The sequence below is a fragment of the Mercenaria mercenaria genome, chromosome 17, assembly GCF_021730395.1.
Source record: "Mercenaria mercenaria strain notata chromosome 17, MADL_Memer_1, whole genome shotgun sequence".
Taxonomy (NCBI): Eukaryota; Metazoa; Mollusca; class Bivalvia; order Venerida; family Veneridae; genus Mercenaria; species Mercenaria mercenaria.
Genome location: NC_069377.1, coordinates 50,975,027 through 51,000,162, shown reverse-complemented (window position 1 = coordinate 51,000,162; position 25,136 = coordinate 50,975,027). Strand labels below are relative to the sequence as shown.

The following is a 25,136-nucleotide window of genomic DNA, read 5'->3' as shown; positions in this document are numbered from 1 at the left end:
AGATCAACTTGATTTGTAATTTGTTTAGAATGAAACTATTCCCACAAGGTTAAATAAGCAAAAGCAACACTATGATGGAGTTTTGCTGTATCAGTTTTAACATTGACACAATAAAACACAATATAAACACCCAAACGCATCAGGACTAACCAATGAAAAGCATGAAATACACATGCTAACTGGCTTAATCAGTATATCTTTTTAGTCATTAAATGTTTTCCAAGTCCTCTAAAAATAGAAATACACTTTTGTCGTATCGACTTCCCCGTAACGAAAAAAAAAGAAAAAAAAGAAGAAACAAGAGCTGTCTCCATAGGATGACACATGCCCCCGATGGCACTTTGAATGAATAGACCTTTAAAGTCCAAGTGCCTCCTTGACCTTTGACGTACGGACCTGGGTCTTGCGCGCGACACGTCGTCTTATTGTGCCACACATTCATGCGTAGTTATTTTAAAATCCATGCATGAATGACAAAGATATGGACCGGACACGCCCATCAATGCACTATCATGAAAAATGACCTTTAAAGTCCAAGTGCCTCCTTGACCTTTGACGTACGGACCTGGGTCTTGCGCGCGACACGTCGTCTTACTGTGCCACACATTCATGCGTAGTTATTTTAAAATCCATGCCTGAATGACAAAGATATGGACAGCACATGCCCATCAATGCACTATCATGAAAAATGACCTTTAACGTCTAAGTGTGACCTTGACCTTTGAGCTACGGACCTGGGTCATGCGCGCGACACGTCGTCTTACTGTGGTACACATTCATGCCAAGTTATTTGAAAATCCATCCATGGATGACAAAGATATGGACCGGACACGAAAATTGCGGACAGACTGAAAGACTGACAGACCGACAGACGGTTCAAAAACTATATGCCTCCCTTCGGGGGCATAAAAACACACATAAAACATCATTTTCTGAGTAACTGTGGGCTACCTTTCTGAAACGAATGAACAACTGCTAAGAGAACGCGAGTCGAATGTTTTAGGTGTTCCGATATCGTATGAATTCACGAACAAATAATTCAAGTCCACACAGCTTTCATCCACTCGATCAAGTGACTGAGCACTACAAGTATCGTCTCGCATAACATTTATGTCTGGAATAGAATCTAAGTCAGGCTCTGGCTGTTCCTGTTGAATGTCGCAACCTGCTGCTTTCGGTGGATGGGGACTATCCACGACATGTGATGGTGTCAAATCTTTGTGTTGAATATCGTCTGTATTTGGGTCTTGTTTTGCTAGAATCTCGTGAATGACATTATCATTAAGCTGAATTTGAAAGGAAGTTTTTCTTTTCGGTAAAACATTGTTTTCGTTTCTTTTAAGTGTGGTTAAATCAAGAGAAATTGTTCGTTTAGTTGCTCCTTTTGTTCTCCTATTATCATTAAACATTTCTTTGGACCTAGATAAATCTTTGAAAATAACTTACTCTGGGTTGGAAAATACATTTTCTTCCGCAGTTTTATCCGTTATTTCTGTGTTATGTAATCGTCCAACCATTTTTAGAGTTTCTTGAAAGCGTTTAGGAAATGTTTCAGACTTTTTAAATGGCTTCTTTTGCTTGATTTTCGGCAAAACGCCTCTATTATCTTCCATAATTAATAAAAAAACTAAACGATTGTGGCTCTGTCTTAAATTATTCCAACATATTATGTCAACTTAATTTCACGTTTTCACCATGCACTAGTCCATTATCAATATTTTTGCCCTTTTGTGCATCTTTTAAACGCAGCCGTAATATCAATCCGCGACAGAAACCTATATACCCAGTAATGCATCACTCTGAATTATGCGCAGTCATGATGTTTTACGCTTAAAGTCAGAACGTCTGTTCTTTTTATACAAAAAGTCACTGCAGGAGGCCATTTATTCATTTTTTCTTCAGATGTTGGGTTTTATGCCAACATTTATGACTGAAGCGGTCCGACTTTGTTCTTTATTGACCGTCTACCTTACTTATTCTTTAGGTTAGATTGCTAATATATTCTGATTCATGGGTCTGATAGAGGTTTTTAATGTCATTAAATTGACTTACTACCAAGATTTATTGCAATTCGATATCGGACGTCTTGAAAAATGTGCCAACATTTTTGCATTTTCAGCAAGTATTTTTGTTCCTAACTTTTACTGTTTGATAGAATACTAGTATGAAAATAAAGACACAATTTTATTTTCAACTTTAGCGTTCTAAGTTACTTGATCAGTGTATAATATTGCAATATTAAAAGAATAGAAAAATAAAAATACAGGGTAATTGTTTTCGCAATTTTGGAACAAGACAAAGAATCCCATTCTGTTTTGAAACAAAAATTTTAAGGTGGAAATGTACAGATTTTATAATGAGTATAAATAATTCCCTTTGATAATTTGAAAAAACAAAAATCAAATCACTTTCAAAATGTTAGACGTGTCGCCATCATGTTTCTTAATGACCCTGTTAGAAGGAATCGGCCGCCATGATAAAAGATATCCTGATATCGACACAAAAAAGCAGCAAGGTCCGTCGAAAAAAGCCCACCTCACATGACTACACTGGATTGAAAATGAATTAAGGCAATTCTTTGTTTTTTCGAAACAAAACGTTCGTCATAACATATACAATTCTTCAAAACATACTAAATACAGTTTCCAGGTAAAGAGAAAGTCTTTAATTAGATTTACAACAATTATAAATTATTATATTTTCTATCGAAATAAAGATATATAAGACCGTGTGCATAGTTTATTTGGCAATGGTTAAAGAGAACCACATATTTGTAGCCGATTTTATTACAATATTGCATTTAGATTACATGAAATATTTTAATATCAAATTTAGTGTTTAGAAAGATAGTTATGTTGCCAGTTTTAGTTAACATAATAAATGGCAATTGAGCCGTGCCATGGGAAAACCAACATAGTGGGTTTGCTACCAGCATGGATCCAGACCAGCCTGCGCATCCGCGCAGTCTGGTCAGGCTCCATGCTGTTCGCTTTTAAAGCCTATTGGAATTGGAGAAACTGTTAGCGAACAGCATGGATCCTGACCAGACTGCGCGGATGCGCAGGCTGGTCTGGATCCATGCTGGTCGCAAACCCACTATGTTGGTTTTCCCATGGCACGGCTCGCATGTTTTATTTTTCAATATGCCGTACCGAGGCTTAATTACTTCATTTCAGGATAGCTGACAATAAACCATAGCTTTCAGAAAAACCATAAAAGCCTACAAACCGAAAATTATTCATCATCAAATCTCTGGTTCAATCATTATCAAATACAGAAAGCTATCAAATACCTTTCTATGACGAAACTTGGAACAGTAGTATTTGGCATTCCGAGGATGTTGTTGTCCGTGTTTTCTTTGCCTTTGTCTCGGTGTTTTGCTTCTGTGATTAAATTTTGAAGGATACACTGATCTGCTTGTATTAATTCAAAAGAGGTACTAAACATTAAAGCATTAGTTGATTAATGATAAAATGTTTGTTTTTGGACTCAGTGGTATTTTCATAATTTGTGCTTCGGGATCGTGTTCCATTTAAAATTCATTTATAATACAGTTCAGCTAAAGCTCGTGCTTTTTAGGTGTTGGGCTTTTCATAAACTGTCAAGAAAAGATTTAAATTAAACCCCGAGTCTGCTAATATATTGCTCACTGGTGGCGTTCTATGTTTTCAAAGTAACTTCTCATATTTTTATTAAAAGATTTAGAAAATTTCAAATTCGTACCTATTTCTTGTCCATATTTCTCACTCATTCTGTCCTTGTTTTTCTTTTTCTGCATTTTCAGTTGTTCCTTTGTATCATCGCTATCCTGTACAAAAGAAAGTGGTGGTGTCTCATTTAAACTACCATCGTATAATATTGACATGGAAACGGGTTATGGAAAGTCTTGCTGACTGTATGTATTTTGGTTACATAACAGTATCGAATGCACGTATTTCATAATGCATAATTTTATAATATATAAGAGATGTAACCCCAGCTCATCAGCAAACAATGGTTGAAAAATAATCGCATCTTTGAATAACAGTATATAACTTTCTTATATAGAACAAGCAAAATAATACGACATTTACTTACTTGTGGTCTAAATGGTCTATAGTTATCAGGACTTAAAGACATTATGGTCTACCTAAAATCTTTTCAGACATACCTCGGATACACTCGACTGGAACAACTGCGTTTTATCTGCTTCTAAAGAACCAAGCTTTTTAATATCGTTGTTAAAGTCAAGGTCTTCTGTTGCGGGACCTGTTATAAAGGTAAGACATTAATCTCATCTAAAACAATTTAATCCCCGGGCCATCAGGGGCATATTCGTTCACCTAAATAACATTGCTAGCATTTGTCCGTATTCATACAATATGATCATATCGAAGAACAATTATGAAACCACAGGCACTTTGGGTCTAGAAACCCTAACCCTCCTCCGCCCCTGCCAACTATTAGCCAATATTTTCAGCATTACAACACGACACGTACTAGTATAAGTGACAGTCATAAAAACGGGTTTAGTAACATTTTCAGTATGTTTTAAACATACACTTTTATACCTAAAATGCTCTGTAGAAGGAAAGTCCTTATAAAGAGCACTGATGGTTAAAATGTGTGTTTTTAAAACATGCTGAAAATGTAATTAAACCCGTTTTAATGACTATAACATATACTAGTACGTGTTGTAATGCTAAAAATATTGGCTAGAGCTGGCAGGGGCGGAGGAGGGGGTCCAGACCCCAAATGTCTGTGTATGAAACGATATCTTTCCAGCGGAAGTGAATTAGAACAATATTTGCTGAAGTTAGGACACGTAAATCTGACCTACCTGGCTCATATCACAAACATACCAAAGCTTTGCGGGTACTCATATACTATCTAAATATTCTTTGGTTTTGTGAATAAATGAAGGTGCATTTAGCATAGAGAAATGTACACTGTATTCATAATTAAGGACAACTATTTCTAGAACATCTGTTTGATCCGTCTCATTGTCTTACTTGACTGAAATCGTGCTGGTATCACATTTTGTCATATTACGGGAGTGATGAGGAAATGAAGATATGAGACTGTAAACATATTTAAATCCGTTATATTTTTAATTAAGGATACACAATTCTTGGTATGCATATATGAACTTATACATAACCTAACTTGAAGACGATCTGATAAGTGTTCACATTTTACGTAATATGATAAGGATTGGTGAAAAAACGAAGGCCTTTGAATGTATCATAGTGAAATAGAACATTTTTGATAAATCAAGAACGCATAACACTTTACATGCAAAGTTAGTGCAAGGGGAATTCAAGTTTTTCGTCCTTTTACGTAAGCATCCATGATATTTGTACTTTTGCGGTAAAGAAAATCTTATGATTATATATAAAAATATGTATTAACTTAGATCATTGTTATTTCGTTGTTTATATCAAGGTCTTAAAGTGTGCACTTGGAACATTTGACAAGTGTAAACATATCATAATGTCCAGAGATTATGTGCCTTTGATGTATATACATCAAGTGCACATAACCTCTGGATATACTGATTCCATTTCACACATTAATTAAGAAACAAAACCTTAATGTCATATATATATCTAAATAAGATTAGGTTAAGCAACAAATGAACTATTGAACTATTGAATACTGTACGAGTTTATAGTTCTAAAAAACTGATGGTCCATTCTTTTCCGTAATGAAACTTGATCGTGAAATTATGACCATTTAGATTATGTCTAAGCTAATAAAAATTGCTTTAGAAAGACTTTTTCTTAATGATAAACAAAGCGATTGTGGATGATAAGGGACAACGGTCATTAGTTCGTGCTATGGTGCAATAAAATGAAACACACTAGACAGTAAAGAATGACAAACGCTTTAAACACTCGGTATTGCCTAAAATGTTGCTTAAATGTTAACAACATCTTACATCTGTTTTAGTAAAACTTTCTATATTGTCTAATTGACTTATTCAACCGAACAGAGCAAAATAAAACGTTTTACTTCATCCCAAAAGTATATCGATTAGAATTTATCTGAATAATGTGTAAGTCTAAATATTGGATTCACATTAAGTGAATAAGGACCCTATGAGTTGCCCGTATATTTTACCTAAACCACAGATTATGTCAAGTTGATGCAAACTACGGCGGTATTCCAAAATGTACACACTAATCGGATATTACAATCAAAGTTTCTTTGTCAGTGGTAAAGGAAAATTACTTAAGAGTTGCCCCTTTTCATGTTATAATAAAAATTTAGAAATTTAAATACAATGTACTACTTCTGATTAATTTTACCTATGCTATTCTTACTGTTACGCCTTCCCTTTTTCACAGCTGGGGGAACCAGTTCCTTTTTAGGCATCATAGGGGTGACAGTGGCTGATCCGGTAATGCTAAAACGAAACAGACGGGAAAGTATTGATTCATTATTTAACAGTTTTCCTGACATATGCAATTACATATATAAATATACAAATTCAAATTTCTTTTGCTTTGAAATACTGGTATTCGAAACGATAGACCCGTTGTTACAATTCCACATAAACTCGCATTGACGTCACGAAACAGTGGAGCATTTTAGATGTCAAAACACTTGATTGGCAATGACTGTTTATATACGTCATGTCGTCACACGAGATTCGTGCATTTTAGTGCATGTTTTAAACAAGTCCATATCTTTCATACCATTAGGTTAACTGTTAAACTGCTTCTTACATGCCCTCAATGCTAATTGACAGAAACACTCTTAGTATGTTACAGTTTGTAAGTTGTTGAGTTGGAAGTGTTGGATAAAACACCTGTCGTCTATACCAACCATTAAAAATCAAAAGGCACTATGATAATAGTAAATGGTAAACCAGTCTTTGATCATTCTGTGAACAAAATATTTTATACATTGGCTGAATCACACTTACGAAGGAACTGGTGATTGTGTCTCCTTTTTTCTCGGGGATTTCAACAATGTTTGCTCTTCTGTTTCCTTTTCCGGCACATAGCCGTCATTTATCTGGTAAGTACGACCTTTCCACAAACTGAACTTGCTGCCTTGAGGAATGAGTGTTTTCTTTCGTGGAGTGGTAGGTAAAGGTCGCGCTGGCGATGTCTGTGATAGATACATGAAATGTAAAGGTAAACTTGTAATTGCTGGTCATCAAAGTCGTTTGAATGTATTTAGTTTGCTATCTTTGGCCATAGGTAGCAGAACTATTTGTGTGGTTCGTAATGCGCATGGTCTGAATCACAAATCTTACGGTTTTCCTAAGAATTAGGTTCTAAGTAAGAAATAATTTGGTATTTATCTGAAACAAAAAAATTTTTTTTTGATAATCACTGTGCAATCCCGTTTGAGTTAAGAGAATGCAGTTATCACAAAACTATGTCAGTGTTTGCATTTTATTGTTTCACGAACTTTTTTTCCATTTGGCAATCGATAAAGTGTTCAGATTTGTTATTACAACCCGACGTTGATCGATTCCTTGCCCAGATTTTAAATAATTTATAGGTGTTTTACCTGCGATTACACCTACTCTTTGATACATCTTTTAGTTCAATCACACGAAAGTAACTGCAGTACCAACTTAAAATACAGGAAGTCCAGTATTACGTCCCTTGCTCCGCAAACAAAATAATGAAGCCAAGATAAAATAACTGTAATATCAAATTTGATTTCAACCAGTCAAATGTTGCTTCCCTTGTTTATTAAACTCGATCATCATTTAAAATAATTTGACCTGTCTTTTCAGGTACAGCTTGAATAACAGATAGTGAACATACATCTTGTGAAAAGATCCGTCATTTACATTTGTCATGGTTCTGACATATATGAGATAGAAGAGCAAGCTGTTACTCATACTTCAACCTCTAGTCACCTTTCAATAGTTAATAAAAGAAAAAATGTTACCCTGTTTGCAAGTACTGAGCTAGCTTGATGTTTTTGATCAAGAAAATGAAGATTTGGCGAGACAATATTTAAGACTTGTCGTTCATATATAAAAAATAATACATAAAGGTCACTGTTTTGTGAAAACTGTCTTAGACAAACACTGACTGCATGTCTATAAACGCATGTATTTAGACGGTACTTCCATTGTTGTCCATAATGTATAATATACCCAACAATAAGTAGACTTTAGTGACAATGCATACTCAAACATGTCGCAGCTGAAACTGATGTTTATTTACAAGTTAGCCTTAACGGTTATGTTATACCGGACAGTTCATTCATAATTAATTTCATATTCTCCAAATGATTAAGAATTCTAAGGACCGTTTATACAAGTTTGAGGTCATGTAATATTTGAAACTTGTTCTCATAGTCTGGACATGCCCTACAGATATTTGTAAAATGAGCCGCACCATGAGAAAACCAACATAATGCATTTGCGACCAGCATGGATCCAGACCAGCTTGCGCATCCGCGCAGTCTGGTCAGGATCCATGCTGTTCGCTAACGGTTTTTCTAATTGCAATAGTCTTTGAAAGCGAACATCATGGATCCTGACCAGACTGCGCGGAAGCGCAGGCTTGTCTGGATCCATGCTGGTCGCAAATGCATTATGTAAGTTTTCTCATGGTGCGACTCAAATAATACCATACGAAATATTAGATGAAATAACAACAACTGGTAGATAACAAGCTGTTGCACAAAATAAAAATGAGCATGCAGTTTCAAATGTAGTTAAGTGTTAATTAGGGTATTGCGATTTTCGATACTGAAAATTAGCAAGCCCATTAATCATAAATTGACGCCTCTTTATATATATAATTGATAAAGCATCCATTAATATTTTAGCGGGATAATGTGAATTTGCTTTGTTGCTTTAATTCTCGAATTGTAAAGAATAAAGGTGGTGCTATAATGCTTTTGTTTTTTTCTATAATATTCGAGATAAATCGCGACTGTTATTCAATAAACACAAAATATATTAAAGGGTAAGGAAGGCCTGAGAATAAGTTAATCCCATATGAAAGCCGTTCTTAAGCCGTTTATAACGCTGAAAGAATTTTTAAAATCGGACCACTATTGAAAAAGATATGTTTTTTTGTTTTGTTTTTGTTGGATTTAACGTCGCACCGACACATGATAGGTCATATGGCGACTTTCCTGCTTTAATGGTGGAGGAAGACCCCAGGTGCCCCTCCGTGCATTATTTCATCACGAGCGGACACCTGGGTAGAACCACCGACCTTCCGTAAGCCAGCTGGATGGCTTCCTCACATGAAGAATTCAATGCCCAGAGTGAGGCTCGAACCCACATCGATGAGGAGCAAGTGATTTGAAGTCAGCGACCTTAACCACTTGGCCACGGAGGCCCCGAAACAAAGAAAAATATATGGTAGTTTGAAATTTAAGAAAATGGCTGATCATGGAGGTAGCCATTTTAGTGTGTTTATGACGTCATTTACACACTGATGAATTCTTTTATTTAGCAAATAACCTTTCAAAAGATTAATTTTTATATGTTTCTTGAGTGTAAGGTGTAAAACATGATAATTTTTTTCATTATAGCCGGAAAAAGTAGAGAAAATATTTTACAGAAATAAGTAAATACGATTCAAATTTGTATCAAAAAATTCAATAACTGCAATGGAAACAAAATGGCCGCCAATTTGATCAAATATTTAAATGCTCATAACTTTCTCATTTTTAGTCCGATTTGAAAATTCTTTCCCTTCTTTAAATGATTTAAGAAATCCCAGCTGACCAAATTAATGTAAAAACAACGTTGCCTTTCCCTTTAATTTATTGATTTACTGGACCAAAGAGTAGCTAAGACATTTTAATACCAAACTAATTGAACTTATAAAACACAAATTAACGAACAAAAATGTTCAGTGTTAAAAGGAGTAAAAAACGTACAAACCCAGGCCAGTTGTCTACATATACAAGTAAACATACCCTGTCTGGCATTATTCTCTATATCATTGGTTCAAGATAGAGTGTACTAATTCATACCTTTTGTTTAGATGGCTGCGGCTGTATGGACGTAAGTTCTGGCTCAGCGTCTTCTTCAGAGTTCTTTTGCCGACAGCATTTACAGTAGATACAGACGATGATCCATATCACAACGACTACCCCTGCTATAGATCCGGCGATTATACCGTAAAGCCATAGCTGGGAGTCATCTTTTACTGGTTCGTCTGGTTTGTCTGTTTGAATGTAGGCTGAACGACAAAATAATTCAACTATCAAACTGTTATACGGAAAACAAAATATAACTAAGTAAATACGAAAACAAAAGAGGAAACTCCACAGGTCGCTCAACACGACAAAAATGAAAATGTTACAAGTTCGGTTTGATTGAGCCTGTTCATGGACGGTAGTGGAACTGTTAATTTGAACATAATACTGAATTCTATCCGAAAATAAAAACTTAAAATTATTAAATGCCTGTGTTTCAACCAGTAACGTAAACTTGATCGGTTAGGATTGAAATGTATATTTAACACGTTAACATCCTCTCCTAAAACCCTGATAACAACAGCAGTTTTCTCCGAATAACGTCTTAAAAAAGAATACTTAATTTGATGCACACGTTTATCAGCATTTACTGTTTGATGTTAAGAATAGGTTATAAATATTTTATCCTCCGTGTCCGAGAGATTAAAGTCAATGGCTTCAAATCACTTGCAACTCACCGATATGTGTTTTAACCTCACTTGGGGCGTAGAATTCTTCATGTGAGGAATCCATGCATCCAGGAAAAGTCGCCATATAACCTACATTGTAATGGGGTGGCTTTAATCCTCGCCCCCCCCCCCCCCACCCCCAACAATAAAAGTTAATTTACCAAGGTTGTCAGTATTTTATAGGATGCACAGCTAGGTATGGTTTTATTACGATATATGTTTTAACAATTATAGGTCAATACTGCCGCTTTCGCATCAAAATAAAAATCTTCTACTAACCTTCAGCCTTAACATCAACCACCTGCTTCAGTAAGATGGCGAGCTCTTGTGTATCAAGCACTTCCAATGCTTCAACCGCTTCATCCGCTGTTAAAACTTTACCCGATTGCTCAACGGTATAGTCTGCCGCTACCGTGGTGGTGGCTTCAGTACGACTTAGGTCATGAATCTAAAAATCAGGAAAGATGGAAGAAGTCAAAAATATATGATCTTAAAATTCAAAACTGCAAGCACTAAACCCGTTTTGTAATGAAAAGTAATAAATTACAATATCTTATATAAAATAAAGATGGGAAAATTCCGACTTAAAGTGTCAAAAAAACCATTAATTATTCCTAGGAATAATGACAAACTAGTACTTATCGCCGAAACGTGCAAAAATTCCTGTTACGGGGCTCCATACCGACTACATACCAGGTCATTAAAACACATATATCAAGTATGAAACTCAGACAGAATTTCGCATTAGTAATTGATAATTTGTAAGACGTGTTCTTACCCGTCTTATTTGTACAGGTAATACCTACAACTGGGAAATGACACGGCTTAGTTACAATACCGTCTACAACAAATAAAACGAAAAAAGTTCGTTTTTGCTCACATTTGTCAGCAATTATCATACCCAGACAGATAATGAATATACAAGAATTAAAAAAAATCGAACTAATATAAAATATCTAACACCTGATATTTTTTTATTTCAGGAACGTATCTATACTTTTCAATTACTTACATGTACTGAAGCATCTCCAACGCTTGTATATCTCTTTCGGCGACGTCTCCTTCGTAAGGGCTCAAACTTGCCCTCGTCTACGAGTTTCTTCCTAATAAACGCCTCGTTGAATGCATTTGCTAAACCATTTTCCATGTTGCTCACAAAAGTTGGATCCGATACATTTATATTGCGCTGTATTTTCAATACTATAATAAAAGTATTAATTTTTCCATGTATCATTTGAAACAAGTAAAAAATAAATAAAAAGCAGGACTGAAATAAAAGGTTAACATTTATATTGCAAAAGTTTGTGTAACAGTAGTTTTCAAACGCCCAATCTCTGGCGGAATTGCTATATCACTTACAAAATCTTAATTTAAGATATATGTTCTACATTATAATTAGAATTATAACCACTGAAAATGATCAAAACATTAACTGGCATACCAAAGTTCTCATTATAAATTTCGAATGTTGACATCATAAAAAATGAATTTTAAAGACTTACCCGTTCTCACCCAATACCGTTCATTTGCATTTGTCCCATTTAGTGTTGTCGTTTTAGGTGGTATTGTGGTAGTTGGAATTATACTGGTAGTTGTCACTGGAGCACTACTTGTTACAGATACAGTCAATGTAGATGAATTTAATGACTCCATTATCATTGAAGAGACTGACAAAGATGGCGATATAGACAGTGTTGATCTCTCCATGTCAGATGTATTTGTAGACAGACCAGTAACCGATGAATATATTAATGACACAGTTGTAGAGTCAGCTTGGATTTGGCTTGTTATTTCTTCTGCGATACCGGAACTTTTACTTAGAATCGTTGAAACCAGAGCTGTTGGTGTAGATAGAGTAAGGGTCGATAGCAGAGTCGGTGCTGATAGCAGAGATTGTGTCGATTGCAGAGTTGGTGTTGATGACAGAGTTTGTTTCGATGCAAGAGTCAGTTTAGTTGACCAAGTTGTCGTAGATGTCAGAGTTGGTACTGATGGCCGAGTTGGCGTCGATGACAGAGTTGGTGTTGATGGGAGAGTTGTTGTCGATGACACAGATGACATCGATGGCAAAGTTGGTGTTGCTGACAAAGATTGTTTTGATAGCTGAGTCTTTGTCGATGGCAGAGTCGGTGTCGATGACTGAGTTGGTGTCATAGCCAAGGTTAGTGTTGATTGTAAAGTTGGTGTCGATGACAAAGTTGATGCTAATGACAGAGCTTGTTTCGATGACAGGGTTGGTGTCGATTGCCGAGGTGGCGTCGATGACAGAGCTGGTGTCGATGGCCGAGTTGGTTTAGATAGTAGAGTTGTTGTCAATTTCAGAGTTGGTGTCGATGACAGAGTCTCTGTTAAGGGCAGAGTTGGTGTCGATGACAGAACTGGTGTCGACTGCAGAGTTGGTTTCGATGATAGAATTGGTGTCGATTGCAGAAATGGTGTTGACAACAGGGTCGGTGTCAATCGGAGAGTAGAAGAATCTACAGTTAGTGTCGCTTGCAGAGAAGACGTCAATTTCTGAGAAGAAGTTTGTTTCAGTGTTAATGGAGAAGTGAGAGGTACTGTAGAAGGCAAAGCTGAAGGCAGAGTTGCTGTCAAAGCTAGTTCTGAGGTTGATTCGAGAAGTAGTGAAGATTCTAAAATCGATGTCGAAGTTATAGCTGAGGTAAAATTTTGTGTTACAGCTGATCCTGGCATAGTTATAGTAGCAGTTGATAAAGAAGAAAATGTTTGTGCCACCGACTGGGTCGCTTCAGAAATTTTTTCATTCGATGACGCGGAAAATTGTGGGCTTGGCTTTACTGTCAACGATAAAGGAGACTGAACTACAGATGTAGAAAATAGAGTCAATTTAGAATCAGAGGTTTTTGACATCAAAGACGTAAATCTAGAATTATATGTTCGCGATGACATGATTGTTTTCGACACTAACGGTGATAAAGAAAACGAAGATTCTAGGACTTTTGTTGAACTTTGCGATGTTGAAAATAAAGAGGCCGTTCTGGTCACTAATATTACTGTTGTATCGGATAAAGACTTCGAACTATGTAAAGAGTGCGGCGTTACAGCTGATGTTTCCACGTTTGAAAATGCTGGTGTAGTCTGTAATGATGTGCGAACCACAGTTCCAGTAATGGAGACTACAGATGCAGGTAACAACTCTGTTATTGATCGTGATGTTGATGATCTGAGTAATGTAGTTAAACTAGTAGGAATACTAGTGTTATTCAAGATAATTGATGAAAACGGTACCAAAGACACCGATTCTGTTACTGTTGCTGTTGAATAACTAGTGGAATATGTCACATCTGTAACCATTTCGGAAGTAGGTGAGGACAATGCTGAAACTCCTGAAACTGTTAAGTAAGATTGAGATGCACTCGAGAAATGTTCCGTAGATAACAGTGACAAAGTTGTCGGTGATTCTGGCAGTTTAAAAGTGATTGATAAGTCGGTGTTAAAACTCGCATGCGTTGTCGAAGATACTGTACTACTTTCTGTTCTAACAGTTAAAGGTATAAAAATTGTTATACTTTCCTCCATAGTTGAAGAACTAGCTAAGTGAGTGTACAAACTGCTGGAATGTGATGATAAGGATACTAAACTGCTATCTAGTCTCACAGTTGATGTTGGTTGTGCCACATTTATAGAAGTGTCCTTCTTTGTAGAAAATTCAACTGAATTGGTGTTTAAACTCAAGTGCGTAACTGAAGTTAATAAACTGCTGTCAATTCTAACGGTAGATATCGTGGGTATTGCACTTATAAAACTTCCATGTGTGGTTAAATAACTATCTGTTGTTGAAATACCAGGTAAGTTGGAATCTAAACTACTGACAAGAACTGAAGAAATTATTTCAATGCTTGAAAATGAAGAACGTGATGTCATTATTATCTGTGAGCCATTTTCTGCCGGAGTAGGTGTAAAATTAAATACATTTGAAGGTGAAATTAAAGACTTTGTAATATCAGTTACTGTTGACACTATTGTGCTTCCTACGAGTGTGACTAAAGTCTCTGATGAGATTGAAAGAAAGAATTCAGTGGTTGACTTTGAATCTGTTACGACAGCGAGTGTAGAAATGTCTGTAAAGTCTGGTGATGACATACTTAATTCTACCACACTAGAGAACGTTGAAGAAGTATTTGAAACAAATAATGTTGTTAGCAATGGGGAGTTTATACTATGACTACTCACTGAAAATATAGAAGAATTAGAATATATGTCAAATGTTTTATATACGGATGTTACTAGAGCATTTTGACTAAAACTTGTATTTGCAGTAAAACTTAGTGGTTCCGTTACAATTCCATAACTTGTAGAAATCAGTTCTACTGATGTTAAGGCTTCTGTTACATATGAAAACGATATACTACCAGATTCAAAAGACTGAAGTATGCTGTAACTTGTGATTGGAACCATAGAGGAACTGGAAAAAGTATCTACATATGCCGATTTATTTCCGGTCGTGGTAAGAACCGTTGTTGAATTTTCATTCTGAGAACTCGAAACTTCATGTGAAATACTAGTGGAAGCTTTCGACGGTGTTATTACTAGCGATGAAGATACCGTTAGTGTATTCGACAGGTCTGCAGTTGCTACTGTAGTGTGTGTTTGTAAACTTGCTTCTGTAAGAAAAGTAACACTATTAGAATTAGTTAATAGCGAACTACTTTGCTCTATATAAATCGTTGGTGATTTTAGCGAAGAAAAACTTAAATGTGAAATGACTGAAGTGTCGGTAGTGCTGAACCCGTTGATAGATAATCCAGTGCGTATTGATGAGTGACTATTAATTGAAGTATATGTGGCTAAGGTATCAGGTGTAAATGAAGTAAATAAAACCGCCGTTGATGACGAGTTGATTGGCAGTGCCGATGTTGGAACTTCAGTTTGGAGTGTCCGCAGTGAAGCGACTGTATCAGTCATTCCAAGAGTTGTCGCCTGGCTAGCGTCAGAAGATGAAAATGAAAGTGTTGCCGTGTTTTCTTGCACTTCTGTTGACATTGTCATTTGTTCGCTTGAGAATACACTGGGCATTGAAGTAAAAGAAGAGCTTATATTCAGCTGAGTGACTGTTGTCTGCCCTGGACTCGATAAAGATGTAATTTTGTCAAACACTGATGTTGCGGTAGATGTCGTTATATTTAGCACTGTCCTGTATTGATCACTTGATAAAAGTGATTTTGTGTTTGGTAGGTCAGACACCAAATATGCACTACTTGTTTCTGGTATTATACTTGACAAGAGTTCTGAAGTCTGGTATGATAGTTCTGAAGTAGTTGATACAGTTTGCATGCTTTCTAGCCGAGTTTCTGTTGGCAGGACCGCTGTGTTTGAAGTGGTCGATGTTGTCGTAGGTGTTATAGTGAGAAAAGAGCTCTGTGGCGAATACCAAAACGACGTATCACTTACTAGTTCTGCTGCTGTCCAGCTTACAGTCCTGCTTTGGCTTGGAAAACTATTGGTCTGGGCACTGTATTTTGTTATAATAGCTGACATTAATGGTGTACTTGTGGAATCACTTTGCTTGCTTTCCAAGGAACTGTGTTTGTCGGAATAAGAAAGTGTTTTCCCAATCTGTGATGAAATTATAGAGGTAACTGTTTGATTGAAGGTCGATGAAAAAGACATGTCACTAACTGACCATGAAGCCGATCGTACACTTGTTATCCGTGAATCCAATGATCTATTTGTTGCATCATACCTAGAAAAGGATGATGTTTCGGTGGTTGGTAACGTAATTGTGCTGTTGCTCACTGTAAGTTGAAATGTGCCACTGTAGTCAGTGTTCCGTAAAATTACAGATGTTTTCATATTTTCTGTTTCTGATGAATACATCTCGCTAGGCAAAGAACTAAGATGTGGGGTGATTGATACTTCAGTTGGTGAGAACAGTGACATGCTATTACCGGCATAAGAGGACAAAAAGGAAGACGTAAATGTTTCTGTGTCTAACAAACGTGAGGAAATAACTCGACTTGTAGACCTTATTGTTTCAGGTATATATTGGGACGTAAAGTCATGTGCCGTAGAAAGCGACGGAAGGATTGAACTGCTACCTTGAATCAAAAGATCTGTTGTGTCTCCTGACAAAGTTATAAAATCACTAGACAAATACACACTTTCACTAGGTAAAACGGTTGAAAAGTTATTAACACTATTTATACCTGTGATATATGTAAGAGTTCGTGTTCCTGTATAATACAGACTGTAATTTAAGAAATTCGTTGTACCGACCAGATCATTAGAATTACTCAATGTAATAAATGTTTCTGACGACTGCGTAACAGAAGAAAGTGTTTTGCTATAATGCAAATAATTTGAAAATAATTTAGAAGTCAACTTATTATCAGAACGCATAGAGCTAACTGTCTCATATTCTTGAGTGTTGTCTAAACTTAAGTCTACAGAAGTGTGTAAAAATGCTGTGTGCCTCACACTTGAAATACGTGACGCTGAATTAATTGTATTGGCTTCAGACGACATAGTTGGTGTGCTTAAAATCGTGATAATATTGGTGGTATCACTCATTCCAAATCCTGAGGTGACAAGTGAAGTTTCATCTAAGGTGTTGAAATAGTAAGAGAGTGAAGTATCTTTAGATAACATGCTGTTTCCAGTCGAAAAACCATCGCTAGACTTACCGGAAAGTATACTTGCACTTAAATCAGTTGACGAGAATATTCTGGGATTTGTAGAAGAATCTGAAGCACTCATTGATGATGATCTTTGTACAGAATCAAAATCTGTATCTATTTGTCCCGATGACGTAAATGAAGACATAGGCATAACACTTTCTAACATACTTAATGATTTCGAATCCGGGGACGGAGTAATATGTTTTAAAGATTCAGAAAGTAACATTGAGCTTTTAACTATTGATAAAGATTCTGAATAACTAGATCCTGTTGTCACTGGTTGTGAAAATTTAGACATTGAAACAAGTTTTTCATTCGTTTCAGATGAAGACAAAACTGATTTTGAAGCAACGTCCATTGTTTTCTGTACCGATGATAATGCAGGTGACGATGACAAGATACTTGACGAGCCTGAGTTGTCAAGTAATTCACTTACTATTGAATCATCTCCAGCTGAAAGTGTTGCAGATATCACAGATGTTATAAGCATGCTTAATGTTTCTGAAGATGCTAGAGATTCAGTATGTATAACACTGCTTAACATGGATGAATTTATTACATAGGATTTAACAGAACTTTCTAGAAATATATTTGAATTTTGTCTTGAAGATGATGATTGAAGTGCCTGCATTTTCGACGTAGATGATGAGGTGAAGATGTCGGTGAGAGAGTCACTTCCAATGGCACTTTGAATCACAGTCGCAGAAATCATCTCGGTGGTTTTAGAATTTCGAAAATTGTTTTGTGTTGTAGTAAACACTTGTGTTGCGGTGATATTCGCAGAGAGTTCGTGAAGTGAAGAATCACTTGACTCAACATTTATTTTAGAACCTTTCTGAGAATTTCCATAATATGTTGTACTACTTGGACCTATATTTTCCATTTTACTTGAATATGACACTATTTCTAATGAACTGGATGGTGATGCTGATATTATCAAAGAATTAAGTAGACTGTCGGTCGCTGTTAAAATATCAGTAAAACTAGAATGTAACTGATTTGTAGAATCAACATATGTTGTAGACAATGACTTGGCAATATCATGGATGGATGTAACTTGTATTAAACTGTCAGTACCTAAATTAGAATATTTGGAGCTTTCGCCGATAGTTTGGTCGCTAGTAAGTTTTGATCCAGGCATCGAAGGTAAATCTGTACTACTTGCTGTTATTGGTTGCATAGTTCGTACTGGCGGCGAAATGAGTGTCTGAGTTGTCTCGATCGTAAATGAAGAAGATGACGAATAATCAACATGTTTTGTTGTGTCTGCTCCAAGGTTTGAAGAAAAGTCAGGTGACGGAAGGATGGTAAAATCTGAAAAAATAGACATAAGACTGTTATATAATACTGGTTCTGTTTCGGAAAATCTTTTTTTATGAAAAAGGCGCCTGTTCTCAGCTGTAAACATCCGTAAAAGAACAGATTTATTTACATTTGTAAATGAGAAGTTTCTATAAATAAAGTTGATTGATTTAAGGTTGTAAAACACCAATCTCTCAAAACAAACACTGCTGTAAAATTTTACAGACGAAAGTAACAGGCGTAAAACCTTCCCCTCAAAAGTACAGTTTTGTTTTCTCGGAGAGCTGAAATTGTAAACCATCTCTTACGCATTTTGTTTGGTTAAAACTGACAATAAGAGAGACATCATAACGTCTTAAATATTGAGATTTTGATTTTAAATTTGAAATAACCATGACTCTAACTCTGAATCGAAATACAGTTCACACACTGTAATATTTGCTATTGATCGTGTCCTCTACGAAAAGCTATTCAGTGTAAATAGCAACGCTAACACCGTAAGCGAAACTGTGGAAGATAAGCAAATTATAAAATTAGTGAGGCTTTGTGGTTGTGTTTTTCAAAATGACCTCGATAGCTGGAAATGGGTAATGGAAACTTGGTTGACGATTAACTGCGATTTGTAGGTTTATTCTAAATTTTATTGTTACCATGTTTTCCGTAAGACAATGACCCACAATAGTGTTACGTTGGCTTTAATCTGTGTGTATCCTAATCGAGATTCCGGTACTCATACTATAGCAACAATTAATGTTTTAAGTAAATGAAATAAAGTATGTATGTGTTCACTGTGTACAAATCTTTAGATACGCCCCTGTAGGGTTTCAGTGTGTTAGGACACGGGGGGATTTTTTTAAAACTTGTTTGTTACTATTGCACTTTTGTACATTTTTTTCCACGCATTATTGGGTATGTATTAATTGATTGTGCTGACTCAGCCCGATAGCGTATTACGAGGTTTCTCGAGACGATTTGTGACCTTTTTGTGTCGATTCGCCGTAAAATCCAAACTCCTTCATCCATTTTGTGGTGCAGAACAAAGGTCTGTATATGTTTGTCGCTTTCCACAGAAAAGCTTTGGCTTAACTCAGCTTGTAAACTGATACATAGAAACAAACAAAAACTAAAAAAAATATATATAAAAAAGCGATTTTCTAGAATAGCATAATCAACTGTATATTTTAAGCACAGTTATTGCATTCTCGTATGTTACACGTTCTATACAAAATTTAATTCGCAGTGAAATCATCGCATTTGTAATGATCTCTTTTGAAAAAAAAACAACTCTTTTTTTTTTTTCGCATACCATGGCTCGTTTCGGGACTATGTCAAACATCCGCAATACACTAAGACTTGAAAAATAGATACATAGGAAAGAAACGTTAAATTTCGCTGTCTAGGGGTAACATTTTGTAGTATTAATTCTTTTAATAGCACCGTATCCCCAATCTTATATCCAGGCAGACAATTCACCAAAACAACCGTAAATCATAGTCTTTCTTTTGTCTCTTGATAATTCATTAACTATGTGTACGACATACATTTTTTAAATTACTGTACAAAATAGAAAATATCATTGTTGTGTTAATACAAAATGTAGAATGAAACTCCCCTCCAACCCATATACTTAAAGGTATGCTGGACCCAATTTTTATATATGAACAGTTTTTACATACAGTTTATATAAACATATAAAATTAAGTTTAAAACAGCACATAGAAGCGGCCTTTCATTTTATAAGTACAAGATACATAAGCATCTGTAAATGAGCCGTGCCATGAGAAAACCAACATAGTGGGTTTGCGACCAGCATGGATCCAGACCAGCCTGCGCATCCGCGCAGTCTGGTCAGGATCCATGCTGTTCGCTATCAAAGCCTATTGGAATTAGAGAAACTGTTAGCGAACAGCATGGATCCTGACCAGACTGCGCGGATGCGCAGGCTGGTCTGGATCCATGCTGGTCGCAAACCGTCTATGTTGGTTTTCTCATGGCGCGGCTCATTTAATAAACTTTACAACTTTCTTTTCAAAACTTCACTTCAAAAAGTTAGATATCTCCTGTTAACAACAGAAATGTAGTAGAACCTATAAAATACACGAGCTTTTTCCTAATACTAATATTGCACATTCAGTTTCAAAGTCGAATGTTATCTAGTAACTAAATGATAACTACATTGCTACATTTTTTAAATTGGGAAAAATATTGGTTGATTTTCTTAACGGACTGCTTTTGAACTTCTCTTGTTGGGTGTACATCTTGTAAGTGTTTAAAATGGAAATGAAGATATAAAACTTAAGAAAAAAAATGCAATTACCATGCGTAGTTAAACAAAACACCGTGTACGTCAAAAAAACCGGAAATAGACACAAGCGTTTATTCACCCCATTGTTTAGGAAAACACGGCAATAAAACAAACTAATTAATTATTTACACAGAATGTGTTTATGGGCAAACGTCACGCAAATATTGCAGTATGAAGTCTTTACAAAGAATGTAAATCTGTATAACGATAATTAACAGTGTTTTCTTGAATTCCCTTGAGGAAAGTCAAGACATTTCGATTGCATGAAGTGGTATCAAGGTATACAGCATATCTTATGCAAGATTAGATTCACACCATTGTAACTTACACGTAAACAACAATTTATGTCTCATATAAACATATTACATGACTCTTGCTATTAACCGGTTTATAGTTCAACACTAAATTTTGCTGGGCTGATGTAATTAACTTGCAGGAAAAAACAATATGAAAATAAATTTATTTCTGTTTCAGACTATTTCAAAATATTTGTTCGAAGAATACAGCATTCCTAAAAAGGAGCTAGAACACCTTTCTGAATAAAAACATAACTATACATTCTGTGTTGTGTAAATCTCACTTCAAAGAGATTATCAGATTTCCATGGTTCCGTATCGTCGAATTAACCCTCGACGCGCTGACAAACGGCAAAATATGTTGTAAAGATAAAGTAAAAAAGAGTGGTACGTCGAGGTCAGACAGTAAAATTTGTACAAATACTAGGATAGTCTTTAAAATATTGTAGAAAAGTTTCCCAGTTTTCTGCGTCAGTAACACGATAAAGTTAACAGAAAAATAGCAATACTTTTTATTATCATATTTTTAAGATTTCAACTTTATTATGATATTTGATATTTTATAAATACGTAACGGGATAATGTGTTTGTAGGCATGCTCATTTAAAATATGTCCTACTAGACAAACAAGGAACTTTTATTTAGCATATTTGTATGTTTTGTTTTTAAAAGAAAAAACTAAATATATCTTCACAACACGCAAAATGCTAATACGTTTCAACTTAAATATGTTGCAATAAGCAGAAATCTATATCGTGGCATTTGGCATCCTGTAATATTGACCTAAGTTGCGTTAATATTTAATGACAGCTTAATTAATGAATACGCAAGGTGTTCAACACCGGATAGAAAATTTGTTTTTATTTTTGTTTTCTCCTATCATAAAACAACGTGTCAAATACCAGCCAAAGCTGCATAAGTTTATATCTTTACTTATATTTCTTCAATAGACACACATAAAAAATACAGACACACAAAGCAGTAATATTCAAACTTTCAAAATTTAGCAACTAGTATGTGGCCATTCCATTAAGAATTTTAGGAGACTATTCAACAAGTGCGTTTTTTCACAATTATCATATCTTTAAAAACATGAACAAAAAATACAGTAAGGTAAGGAAAATGTAGAAATGATGTCTGTAAATATTTTTGAAATGAATGGCTGAAGGCAAATGAAATGATTTCAAGTGTAATCAGTTTGATAAATGGGGTAGAGGATGGCGAAGCGTTATGTATGCGGTATAATATTTGTGTATGCTAAATGTAAAACTTTATTATTTGATATAAGGTGTGGTACCTTTGAGAATATCTGTTATTTTATTCGTTCCTGTGGTAGAGTTTTGTGGGTGTTACTCGATAATAGTTGTAGAAAGAGGTTCCACCAAATTATGGTAGTTATTCCCGTTTTGTAGCCAAAGTATCGGTATGTTTCAAAATAAAGTTGTTAGAATTAATGCATTTGTTTACATGTTATGAAACATCAATATCATTAGATTAATATTAAATTTGGGCTGTTTCACTTTTTTAGTCATCGTATCGTTACCAATATAAAGACTGGTTTAAAACCAGTTATTAATAAGCAGACTGATACACGTTACAACGAGTTATATATAGTTGTTAAATTATACTACTATAACAGTATTAATCAATTTTATTTCACAATTGCCTTTTTAATAGTTGGAGGGTGGTTGTATCTGCCCGATGCTGCTGGAAGCAAAGAGCTTATAACGACTGCCAATGGACAAATAGGGCTGGTAAGAAATCACTTGTTTTTATATCTTTTTATTCCACTTCTTACTGATCCCTTAACATCACAAATCAAAATGCTTGAATATCGTACCGGCCCCATTTTTTGGTTTTGGCACTGATTTTTAATACTGGTCCTGTTTTCCTCATAATGGCTCAGCTGAATTTGGTATTCATATGAAATGCACAGTTTATCTAATATTAATTATGTTCAATATTGCAGAGTTGTATAATATTACTAATTAAGTGATTTCATATTGGCTTTCATACTGGCTTTGTCATTTAGTTAAGACCACCTAAGACCAAGTAATAAAGTCAGTAGGAAATAACTTAATTAATGGATCTTATTAATTAACGATACTGTGGCATATTTTTAAAGTAAATAGACATTATTAGTACTTTCAAGGAGGAAACACCCGGGCGCATTACGCTAAATGTTAAACTTTTTTTCTTATGTGATGAAAAACATGGCAGCCAAAGTTATTTTACAATAAGGTACTCGACAACAGCCCAGTTAACGCAATGTCTGATTCAATTCAGACCAAAGCTCCACTGCTTGTTTTAGAAAATGAATATCCTACTCCTGATTCCCCCAACCAGGACAATGTGAATTCAGCGACAGTCTTTCATAATCCACAACTCTTCGACCAATGCACAGGTAACTTGCGTCTCAAGAACGTTTTAACGTCTTGCAATAATCGCAAGTCAGGCAATAATCGCAAGTCAGGCAAGTCAGGCAATAATCGCAAGTCAGGCAATAATCGGGATATTGCGCAGTAAAATTAATATAGATTTACCCTTGTCCGTTGTCAGTAAATGATTTACATAACATTAATTGAATAACAAATAATGTGAAAGTACACACGTAAATCAAAGCTTACTTACCTGACGAGACAGTTGTGGATGACATACAACTCTTCAGTATCATAATTAGTATCCATGGTAACACTTTCCGATTTTTCATGTCCAGTTCTAGTTAAAAAACTTTAAATAGTGTACTGACGTCATTGCTCATATACAGTTCGTTTCATTCGATCTTCCCATTTCTATATGAAAAATGTCAGCGGTATTTTCACGCTAATTTTTTTTTTCAACAAGATATGTTTTATCTGTTTAAATCCAATTATGTGTGATGACGGAATGTAGTGTATTCTACTTTATTTGACTGAATCACAAATCGTTATCTTTTTAAACCACTTGAATCGAAGTATATGAAGTCTTTCCTAAAGCAATATCATTGACGATATCTAAATTTTTACTTGGCTTACATCTTCGTTTTTCCTCAAGTGTTGTCAAACTGGACTATATATCCAATATATATATACGGTCAATATTTTATTTGCTTTAGAAGATTTGTGTTTCAAAAGGATAATCCGTGATCAATAAGTCCCCTTATCATGTGTTTATATTTACACTTGTAATACTGAATCAAATACATGTGTTCCTAACTTTAAGATACATTTCACAAACAAATCACCGTGTTTCTTCTGAAGTACGCTATCTCTGTATTAACAATTCATTTCCATTCTATATCCTTCTTAGTATTATCAAATGTTCACATTACAAAATAAAGTTCAACACTGTTTTTTTTCTACATATTGCATAAAATATATATTATATATTTGCTATAAATAAAACGTTCGTTATTTTCTGTGTTTCTTTATTCATACGTATCGGATGACACACGTTCAATAACTTCTAAGCTGCAATGGAAATTTAAGCTGATTTCCCAGTAGCAAACTACGTTTCAAGTGAAAAGCTATATTATTCCATTTACACATATTGATAAAGATGACGGAACTGATTATCACGATTACTTCCATAGACAGTAATAAATTAGTCATGTCCTATACCAATCACAGGTGGGAGGGGTACATTGATTTATTTATAAAGAATGCTGACCATCTGTTGCCTTGTACAACACAATATTTTCCAATACAAACATGAATAATCTTATCGATTGTTGTAAAACAACAAAAATGTCATAAATCACGTATGTATATGTAGCATAAACTATCATAGGCCTGAATGCGCTCCTATTTTCATTGCTGTTACGTTTCTATGTGATGATTACATGAATCTGAGTCAACATAACGCGATGGCATAGTGCTATAATGAAATAAGTGCAAAATGGCACTTTGTAAAAACTGTCAACTGATTTTATTTCTGGTTTCGTTAAAAGGAAAATTGAAGGGGTTTCCGCGGTAATTCATCGTACCTATCC

General features: G+C 35.2%; 1 protein-coding gene across 3 annotated transcripts in view; it reads right to left on the bottom strand.

Moving 5' to 3' along the window:
- Positions 1–24,777, bottom strand: part of LOC123536080 (mucin-3A-like) — a 37,774-nt gene extending 12,997 nt beyond the window's left edge. Inside the window, exons 1-11 of one of the 3 annotated variants that reach the window (XM_053528155.1) lie at positions 23,798–24,768; positions 18,341–18,577; positions 12,128–15,250; positions 11,638–11,825; positions 10,905–11,073; positions 9,952–10,160; positions 6,911–7,098; positions 6,291–6,388; positions 4,151–4,248; positions 3,724–3,808; positions 3,293–3,413 (exon numbers count right to left, since the gene is read on the bottom strand). In XM_053528155.1, coding sequence (XP_053384130.1) covers positions 3,293–3,413; positions 3,724–3,808; positions 4,151–4,248; positions 6,291–6,388; positions 6,911–7,098; positions 9,952–10,160; positions 10,905–11,073; positions 11,638–11,825; positions 12,128–15,250; positions 18,341–18,577; positions 23,798–23,876 — 4,595 coding nt within the window. In that variant the 5' untranslated portion in view covers positions 23,877–24,768. Of the gene's footprint in view, positions 1–3,292; positions 3,414–3,723; positions 3,809–4,150; positions 4,249–6,290; positions 6,389–6,910; positions 7,099–9,951; positions 10,161–10,904; positions 11,074–11,637; positions 11,826–12,127; positions 18,578–23,797 lie in introns of all 3 variants that reach the window. The other 2 variants (XM_053528153.1, XM_053528154.1) reach the window with 2 other exon arrangements.
- Positions 24,778–25,136: the final 359 nt, after the last annotated feature.